The sequence below is a fragment of the Biomphalaria glabrata genome, chromosome 11 (genome assembly GCF_947242115.1).
Source record: "Biomphalaria glabrata chromosome 11, xgBioGlab47.1, whole genome shotgun sequence".
In the NCBI taxonomy this organism is placed as follows: Eukaryota; Metazoa; Mollusca; class Gastropoda; family Planorbidae; genus Biomphalaria; species Biomphalaria glabrata.
The window spans coordinates 35,355,176-35,365,803 of record NC_074721.1 but is presented as its reverse complement, the minus strand read 5'-3'; the positions used below and the strand labels follow the sequence as shown (position 1 = coordinate 35,365,803).

Below are 10,628 nucleotides of genomic sequence, written 5' to 3'. Positions count from 1 at the left end.
GCGTTGAATAATATAAGAATATTTTGCCTCATAATATAGCCTATCTCATGCAGAAAAAAAGCCGCTGAACGTTGTATCAAATTTGACTGTTTTAAACTTTAAATTTTCCGTCCCGAGATGGATATATAGGTGCCTGTCGTGTGGTATGCGCTCTGAACTGTTGTCTGAGTGGCCCCGGGTTTGAACCCTGCCCGCCGCCAACCCCAGCCGGTCCTCCGTCCTAGAGCCGGGTTTGGACTACGATGTTCTGAATGAACATTCGAAACATTTAGAAAAAATTTAGATGTAGTGAATTACCATATCTTTGTCGACAAAACTATTCGTCGGACTACACCGACTACATAATAACCGTAATCATCAACAATTTAGCATATTCGTTAGAAACTTTATAACATTTTTCTGTCACAATTACTTGAATTAGAATAGGCCTATATTAAAGAATGAATAACCATAAACAAAAATTTTATTTTATGCAGATAAAGGTCTTATCTACAAATACAGCCACAGGCATTTAGAGTTCTAGACTCTGTAGTGCCGACTATGCTAGTCTTTTTTTTAATTATTTTTTTTACGTGATAAATATCAGCACCCTTTTTAATCTAGGACAGGGAGAATCAGACCACAAAACACCAGCCAATCAAAATACTAGATTTATTGCTCAACTGGGGGTTGCCCAGTGAGGCTGTACATCAGCTGTTACATTTATTTGTGCTGTGCCTGTTTGCCATTTTAGTGTTAAATCTCAATTCATAATAATGAAAATAGTATAAGCAGTTCTATCTGTAAGATCTATGTTGAATAATCGATACATATGTTTGTAGTTTTAAAATTGTGAAAAAAAACCTGTTCTATTTGAAATTTATTAGATAGAAACAATATTAGCCAAAGAGGCAAAAACTAAAAAAGTATTAGAAATATTGATATAGGTCTAGATCCGGTTAGCCTAACATTTTCCGTAAATCTGCCAAGTAAGCCGGTATGACTAAAGTATTATTCTAATTCTTGACATTATATAATTCCATAGACTATAACTCTATTAGATTCGATTATCACATTATATTTTGTTGATTGGAAAGTACCACAGTTTCTCAAATGGATAATTTAACAGATCATTTGTTTCACCCACAACAAGTTTTGGACTTTTTACCTGAAAATCCAATTAAAGAACCTTTTGCAAATGCATGGATTTATATGACAAACAATTATACAAAATTTCAAATAGCTACATGGGGATCTCTCATTGTTCACGAGGTAAGTGCTTTTTTTTTAAATATTAAATATGAAAATCTAGGACATGATCTAGATCTATGTTGAATTATCTATCTAGATCTACATGTTCTGGCTAATCAAATCTACAGTCTCTGTCTACTGGACACTATAGTATTTCAGTAGTATGCTATTTATAATGAGTGTTGACTGTATAAGTATATTGAATAGTACTATTAGTAGATTTATTATAATTTATATTGTATTTAATTATATTATATTTATAATGACAATAATGTTACTGTTACTTGAATACATGTATTATTATATATATAGCAGTGTGGCTATTATCATAATAATCACCACTGCCACTGGTGACCACTAAGTAAAAAGTCTCTAATTATCTTATATAATACATGTACATAAAATCTTAATGCAAAACATGCTAATCATTGCTAAAGTGCCTAAAGAAGATAGATTGCTCTTAAATAATTCATTTTAAAGAATGGTCTTAGAACATCTTAAGTCTTAACTCATAATTATGATAATATTACATCATATTTGTATTCCCCAGCTTATTTATTTTGCAGCATGTATGCCAGGTATTATTTTCCAGTTCATTCCTTTCATGAGAAGATTTAAGATTCAGGCAGTAAGTAAAATACACATTCTAGAATCTAGTATCATTTATTTTATATATATATAATGTGAAGTTAGATTTTTTGATATATATATATATATAATAATGTGAAGTTAGATTTTGTGATCAGAACTTTTTGTCCTGGGAAAAAAATAACTCTAAGTCTTCAGTGGAACTAGAAGAGTCATAAAAACAATTTCTTAAACTTAAAACATTGAGAAACAAATTTCTGATCACCTGCATAACATTAGAATCCATGCTTTCTGCCCTCATTATACTTTGGCAATTTATATCTAAGTAGGAAATTGTTATAATGACAGATTATAGTGGCTTTTTTAAAACTATATATTATACCTAGTTGGTGACGTAATCCTTGTCATAAACAAAATACATGGAAGCTCAGTCTTTAAGTATATAACTCCCTCTATTTTTTTTTAATTTAAATTCTAAAATGTCATATATATATCACAAATTAATGTTTTGCCTCACTTAGTTTGTAATCAAGTAATGACCTCAAAAACATATGTTCTTTCTTTTAGAATCGACCAGAAACTTTTGAGGGCCAGTGGAAATGTTTCAAGCTAATTATGTTCAACCATTTCTTTATACAGGTAAAAGTTCATTGATATTGAACAGTTATGTAGTTTGGACTAGTTTGATACTGAACATGTATGTAGTTAGGACTTGATTGATATTGAAAATGTGTATGTAGTTAGGACTAGATTGATATTGAACATGTAAATGTAGTTAGGACTAAATTGATATTGAACAGTTATGTAGTTAGGACAAGATTGATATTGAAAAGTTATGTAGTGTTAGGACTAGATTTATATTGAACATGTATGTAGTTAGGAATAGATTGATATTGAATAGTATGTAGTTAGGACTTGATTGATATTGAAAATGTGTATGTAGTTAGGACTAGATTGATATTGAACATGTATATGTAGTTAAGACTAGATTGATATTGAACATGTATATGTAGTTAGGACTAGATTGATATTGAACATGTATATGTAGTTAGGACTAGATTGATATTGAACAGTTATGTAGTTAGGACAAGATTGATATTGAACAGTTATGTAGTGTTAGGACTAGATTGATATTGAACATGTATATGTAGTTAGGACTAGATTGATATTGAACATGTATGTAGTTAGGAATAGATTGATATTGAATAGTATGTAGTTAGGACTAGATTGATATTGAATAGTATGTAGTTAGGACTAGATTGATTTTGAACAGTTATGTAGTTAGGACAAGATTGATATTGAACAGTTATGTAGTTAGGACTAGATTGATATTGAACATGTATGTAGTTAGGACTAGAATGCTGTAGCAGATATAAATGCTGAACTAAAATGTGTACCTCTTTTTCCACAGCTTCCCTTGATAGCAGGCACTTATGTTTTTACTGAATATTTTAATATACCTTATGGATGGGAAGAAATGCCTCCATGGTAAGATAGTTGCATTTTATGACATATTAAGATTATTGCATAAGATATACATGCATGTAAAATAAATATTTTCTAGATCGTTACTTAAGAAGTAAGAAAAATTTAGATTGATTTACGATTGTGTTTCCTAGATTCAATACCTTTGTATTTCAAAATATATTATAATCAAGATTTAAATTCAGTTTTTAACTTAATACAAAAATGTTATATTTACAAATTCTTTTCAATTCAATGTGCAATTTCTATACAAATAAAAGCTACTTAACAATTTGAATTGTAATTAAGGGGATGTCATCATGGATGTCTTCCCATTAGAAAATTAACTAATTTGTCATTATTTATTATTAATATTGAATAGAATATAAACAGAATCATTATGTTTTGTTTAACAATGTTGTCCCTAGGTATGATCTAGCTCTGAGAGTGTTTGGCTGTGCAGTAATTGAAGACACATGGCATTACTTTCTTCATGGTGCATTGCATGACAAGAGAATATACAAATATATTCACAAAGTACATCATAATTTTCAGGTACTTTTATTGCTGTCCATTCGTAAGGAAAATCCATTTGCTGTCCATGTGCTAAATGATGTTATGATCTAGGTTGTCATGTGGCAGGCACAAAAAGCTTGACTTTGTATAACTTTTGCCAGGCACAAGTTTTACTTATTATAACTTATGCCAGGCACAACATTAATCAGGATCATTTACATGTGTGCCACCTTTCAAATTTAAAAATGTTGCTTGCAGCAAAGTACCAACCAATCAATCACCTGATATATTTTGCATAAAAAAAGTACAATTTCTCTTTTAAACATGGGACAGATGAAGTTTAGGTAATTATTATTGAGGAGGTCAAATCAAGATCAACTTATCTTTACTTTCTCAAATTAATAATTTCACGTCATGTGCATTTTGCTGATTTAAACTTTAGATACTTTCAGAGCTAGTCAGTTGGTGAGGGTAAAACATAGCTTAGCCTTGATCTACCAGTGCTGGTGTGATACTTGCATTTATATGTGGTTGTAAATATGTCAAGTACAATAAATACATAGGGTGGTGCATAGTTTGTTGTGTTCTGTAGGCTTTATGTAAGTTCACATAATGATCTAGTGAAACAATCAATCAAAAACAATAATTTCTTCAAAAGAAGAACAACTTAAAAGATATTAGGAAGATTTATCTTGTACCTAACATAATCAAATGTTTGACATCTAACCATCTCATTTTTTCTGATGAAAATAATTATGACTAAATTAATTATCATGCAATTTTTTTATTTTTTTTTCAGTCACCTTTTGGTATGACTGCTGAATATGCTCATCCTGCAGAGACTCTTAGTAAGTGATTCATTAATATTGCTTGAGATGGTTGGTTCATATAATGTTAAAGGATTCTTAGTGATAATGTACCATTGATTTTTGATTCTTTTAAATTTCAATTGTAATGGTAAAGTAATTAGAACTAATTTTTCCCTTACTTAACCCAATAGCTCCTATTTCCGATTAAGAAAAACCCTTCCCAGGCCCTAAGCAAAGAGGGATACCTCCGAATTAAAAAAATCCTAGAAAATATTTTTTTTTGAAAAAAAAAATCAATTTTAAGATCTAATACATATAAACAAACAACTTAAAAAAATAAAACAATATGTCTAGTTTTAAAAAATATATACTTTTAATTCCCATTTTCCCACATGGGGGTTTATACACTGGGGCTATGGGCCTATTCATCTGAAAGATTATTTAAGTAATAAAAATCTTCCTGATTTTATTAAAAATAGAATTAGTAATCTCCAAAATGATTTGTAATCACTCTTGCAATGAGACTAGAAGAAATCTTCTTTTTTTTAAAGTTTAGCAACAATAATGAATAGGGGATTTTGGAAACATTCTACAATGGTTTAGGACTAAAACGGGAAAATGTTTCCAACTGCAGAAGGAGCTAATGGGTTAATAATAACTGTAATAGAAGACAGGTAATGTATGAATTACTGTGCTTACTGATTTTATCTTGACATAAGGTATTTGAGGTTAGTAATGGTGTATTTTAGACAAGTAAGTATTGTATGGTGTTTACATATAGGGAGTAAAAAAAATCTACAACTGAATTATGCATTCTGTCAGTTGAGTTGTAAACATTATTATTTTGTTTCAGTTCTAGGTATGGGATTTTTCTGGGGCATCCTGTTGCTGGCTAACCACATGGTCTTACTGTGGGCTTGGGTGTGTGTGCGTTTGTTTGAAACAATAGACGTGCACAGTGGATACGACATACCTTATCTGAACCCATTTCATCTTATCCCTTTCTATGGAGGTGAGTTGTAGTGTCTTCTTAAGATTGTATATTTAATAATAGACATAGTCCAATGTCTCAACTGAAACATTGAAGAGAATCCAACAGTTACTGTTACATTTGTAAATGAAATGTTTTGGTCGCTATACGTATTAACACAAAAACTACTGGTACAGTAGAATGCAGTGTTTATGAAGGATTATTGTGGTGCAATGCATTAGAAAGTTACCAATAACTTAATATAATTGGTGTTAAAAAAGTTCTTGTGTCTGGTTTAGAATGAGAAAGATAGCAGGCATATATGTTTTTACTGAATATTTTAATATACCTTATGGAAGGGAAAAAAATGACACCATTGTAAGATAACTGCATTTTTGTAATTTAAAAAAAAATTTTTTTAGTTATTGTGAAAATCTGATTAGTATGCATTATTTTATTTTTTTTTATCAAAGTCCAGATACCACAATGTATAAAAAAAAAATAATTTAGGGTTACCTCTCTTCATTTAGGACCTAGAAAAAGATTAATCATTATAGAAGGCCTGAAACCTGACCTGTGACATGTCAGTGTTTGGTCTCGGTTAGACACAACTTTTTCATAATAGTATCTATTGGACTAATACAATTTATGATTCAATGTATATTAGTTTCAGTGTACTTGTTTTGGAATAGTATTTTCCAATTTTTTTTAAGCAACACTTTATCTTTAGCAAGCTTTTCTTAAATATGTTCGCAGTAATAATACCAAACTCTGTTAATATTTGTTGTTGATACAAGCACTTTTCCCTAGGCTCCATTTTTTGTGGGGGAAAAATATTGTTTTATTTCTGACATTTTCATGTATTGTTTTCAAGCTCACATGATGTTTTGTTTTTTTTCTAGGCTCTAGATTTCATGACTTTCACCACTTTAACTTCACTGGCAACTACTCCTCAACATTCACATGGTGGGATAAAATATTCGGCACTGACAGGCAGTTTAAAGAATACTACGCAAAGCAAGAAAGTTTAAAGAGTGCTCAAAATAGCAATAAGACTCAACACAATAGTAAAAAGACTCAACAGAATGGCAAGAAAACTAAGTCTCAATAGGCATCATCATCTCTTCACTAGTGTTAGTATACTTTTAGGACTATATTGTAATGAGAATTGCAACTAGTATTAGTCATTTAATAGTAATGGCAACTAATCAATGTTCATATAAATGAAGTTAGTTTATTGAAACAATACTATCCATTAAAAATGTTTATTTTTTAAAAAAAAAAAAATAAGCTATAAAAAAATAAATAGGAGTATTACCTCTACTAAGTTGCTGTGGTAAATTTTGAAACATACACTTGTATGCAACATTGCAAAGTATTAATTTAAAAATTTGTAATGTCAAAATGAGTGATAGTCATTTGAACACAAACAATATTTGTTCCCTCTGGTCATTATATGTTACCTCGTTTGTACTATTTATTAATATTACATACTAAATATGTCAATTATAACCTGAGAGCTTACCACATTTTTAATGAGCCATGTCTACAATTTACTTTCTCAGACTTGGATTGTGTTTCTTCACAAAAAAAATAGTTTATGAAGTAAAGGACTTGAGGTGTTCACATGCCTTTTTTTAAAACATGATTATCTTCTGATGATGATAAACTTTTGTATGATTATACTATAGTTTTTAAGCACAATCATTTGACCTTGTGTATATAGAGTATATACTATATGTGTTGCTTTCATTGTCTTGCATGTCTTGTAAGTAACAAAAGATTCTTTTTTTTTTTTTTTTAAATCAGCATTTGGTGTTCAGCTGTTGGGAAGAATGCTTTGTCATTATTTTAAGGATAGTAATAAATCAACCCTAAACCACTTTCATAACTGTGTGGGATTAACACTGCATTGTTATTGATAACCAATGTTTGTACAACAGTTTAATATATCATACTCATGATTTCCATTTTAGTGTCTACAGTAATATATTCCTCTAGGCTATCATAGTTGATCAAATTTTTTATTTATTAAAGAGTTTTAATGTATCTAGCTACTTTGAGTAATGCCCCCTTTCAGCTCTGACATTCTAGACTTGTAGACTAATAATGTCCCTTACCATCATTTGTATTATAATATTATCAAAGACAAAACTATTTTTTTTTCAAGATAGAAATACCGAGTGTTATTTATTCTGCAAGCTTGTCTTATCTAATGAGTTCACATTTCTGATATTTATTTTGTGTACAGGATTTGTTTTTTTATCTTTGACTTTATCTGTCATCATTTTGTTGTTGTTAACATTATCAATTGTGTCGGTGTGGCGTGTGTAATATAGTTAGAGAAATATTTGTTTACTTTTAAGCCTAAGCCAAGAAACTATTTACAATGTGCTGGAACATTTATAAATGATGCTCTTGTGTAGTTTACTTAACAAATTGATTGCTTTTAATTTGATGCTGAAATTAGTCATAAGCTTTAATTTGTAAAATTAGCCAAATGTTGAATTAGTTTTAAGTTATAAGGAACTCAAATCTATAAACCAGCCAGTCACAACATACACTTTTTCTTTGAGCTTTAAAATAAAAAAAAAAAAGAGGTTCTTAAAATCTACTAAACCCCATTCTTAAATAAACCTGATCAATAACACTCTTCCAAGAGTGTGGTAACTGTACCTGTTAAGACATCAGTATTTTGTTTTGCAACTAGTTTCTAGTATCATCAAACTAATACAAAACTTTATTCCTGTTGTAGTCATGACTACTGTGTTTTTGATCTGGCTTGATGAAATGATGATAACTGTCTGATTGTTTTGTATAGGCTATGAATGTTTTATTTTATACTTTGTAAATACATAAATAAATTGTTTGTTTTTTTATTAAATATATCTTGCTAACTAGTTTTATTTTGTTGAAAGGTTAGATGTTTGTTGTTGGAGTATTGCCTACCTGTTCATTGGCTACATGTTGAAATGATAATCAAAAGTATAGTTTCAGTATTTCATTGCCTTTTAATGTCTTTGGGAGAAATAAAATCAAATCTTCACTGTGATGAAAAGAACATTCCAAACAAATAACTATGTCTAGTTTCAAACAGGCTTTTAATTTCATAAATGGTACATCTATTTATTTAAACATGCTAGATGTAACAGTAATAGGGCACTGGTCTGTGACATTTGGATCATCTAGGAGTTTTTACAGTCCATTGCAAAATGCCCGTGTCTTTAGTTTCTATTTGGGGGAAGGGGGAGTGCCTTTTGTGATCATTTCCAATATTCTGGATTGTTAATCTACCAAGTAGCCGATTGAAATATTTACTACTTGAAGTTTAAAGTATGGGGAGACAGTCCTTGAAAGAAGTAGTAAGTTATTGTAACAAAGTAAAACTGGCTAAGGCTGGCTCCTCTAACAGGACAAGTTATTGTAGAATTAAAACGGTAAAGACTGGCTCCTCTAGCAGGACAAAGTATTGTAGCAATCTAATTAAAACTGGTAAAGACTGGCTTCTCTAATATGACAAGTTATTGTAGCAGTGAAATTAAAATGGTAAAGAATGGCTCCTCTAGCAGGACAAAGTATTGTAGCAATCTAATTAAAACTGGTAAAGAATTAATGGCTCCTCCAGCTGACAGTCAGATGCTACTTTCATACATGATGTGAAAATACCTTTCCAAAATATTATTACAAACACATGATTAAAAAAATGCATTACGACATGAGCCATAGTTGTTTTATGACTGAAGGCGGCAAACTAATTGAATGTTAATAGGCCTAACAATCTTTATTATCCGTGAGGATGATCTATTATTACAAACTTGAAGGCGCTATATGCACACCTCTTGCGTTTCTTAAATTTCAGTAGATCTACCAGGGTTTCCTTCTTTGAATCTCTTCGTTTTTGTTGACATCATATTACTGGAGTGATGGGTAAGGCCCTTGGTAGACACACCTGTAGTAAATCCGGAGCTGTATAATAGACCTATTCAGGTCTACTTATTCCGGGTGTGGCAACATATGTAGGTCACAGGTGGGGCTGTGTATCCACGGAAAATACTGCATTCCTCATTTATCTTCGGACTCGAAGACAAGCCTTATTCCGAGCATGCTACAAGTGTACACTAAATTCTTAATCACGACATTTTTGCAAATCGTAAAAATGAAAAAAAAAAAAACCCCTTAAAAGTTTCTGACCCATCGAGATTCTGATATATTATTATTATTTTCTGTGTGTGTGTGTGTGGAGGCCCCTTTATTGTGGAGTCCCCGAGCTGTAGCCCTCTGTCTCCACACCTTTCTCTTTCCCAAAGTGCTTAAAATTCGAACCGATGAAATCCTTGGATCTTTGGACGAACCAACTCAATAATATAATGCACATTTGAATGGACGCTCTGAGTCAATTTTGGTAAAAGTGGATCTATAGCAGCTTAGATTAGGCCTACTGTCTACAACTCTACCCCATTATAACGGTAAATTCGTTATTAATTTATAAGCTCAGCGTCTCGTTATATAAATTGACCCGAGTATGTTCTTATCTTATGTTATATAATACAGACGTTACTTCAAAAAAGAAGATGATTATGTCCTACGCGTCATGCATTCAGTCATGCATAATAACCAATGACTTAAATTCTGCCAAATCACTGCAATGGTTTTCCTGGCTAGCTCAGGCAACCCATTCCATATTCTAATAGCACTAGGGAAGAAGGAGTATTTTTATAAATTTGTCCTAGCATATGGGATGAGGACTGTGCCTCACACTAATGTATTATAACTTCTACAGGACTATACAAAATATAAAATAGTTCAACTTGATATTGGATCATAAAGTAGAATAGGCCCCTATGTCGTAAATAGTAGGCCTAATAGTTGTAAGCAACCTTCAATACATTTATCTTATCTTATATGATACAGACGTTACTTCAAAAAAAAAAAAAAAGATGATTACGTCCTACGCGTCATGCATTTTAACAAATAACCTAAATTCTGCGAGAAGTCACTGGTTTTCCTGGCTAGCTCAGGCAACCCATTCCATGCTCTATCTAGAGTCTAAT

The 10,628-nt window shown here is 31.1% G+C and overlaps 1 protein-coding gene across 1 annotated transcript; it reads left to right on the top strand.

The window, feature by feature from the left end:
- The first annotated feature begins 814 nt into the window (after positions 1-814).
- LOC106050519 (methylsterol monooxygenase 1-like) lies at positions 815-8,461 on the top strand. The gene is made up of 8 exons (XM_056004426.1): positions 815-1,251; positions 1,781-1,858; positions 2,386-2,457; positions 3,230-3,306; positions 3,711-3,837; positions 4,598-4,646; positions 5,461-5,619; positions 6,480-8,461. Exons 1-8 carry the CDS (start codon positions 1,093-1,095, stop codon positions 6,686-6,688), a joined length of 930 nt encoding a protein of 309 aa, XP_055860401.1. The 5' UTR covers positions 815-1,092; the 3' UTR covers positions 6,689-8,461.
- The last annotated feature ends 2,167 nt before the right edge of the window (positions 8,462-10,628 follow it).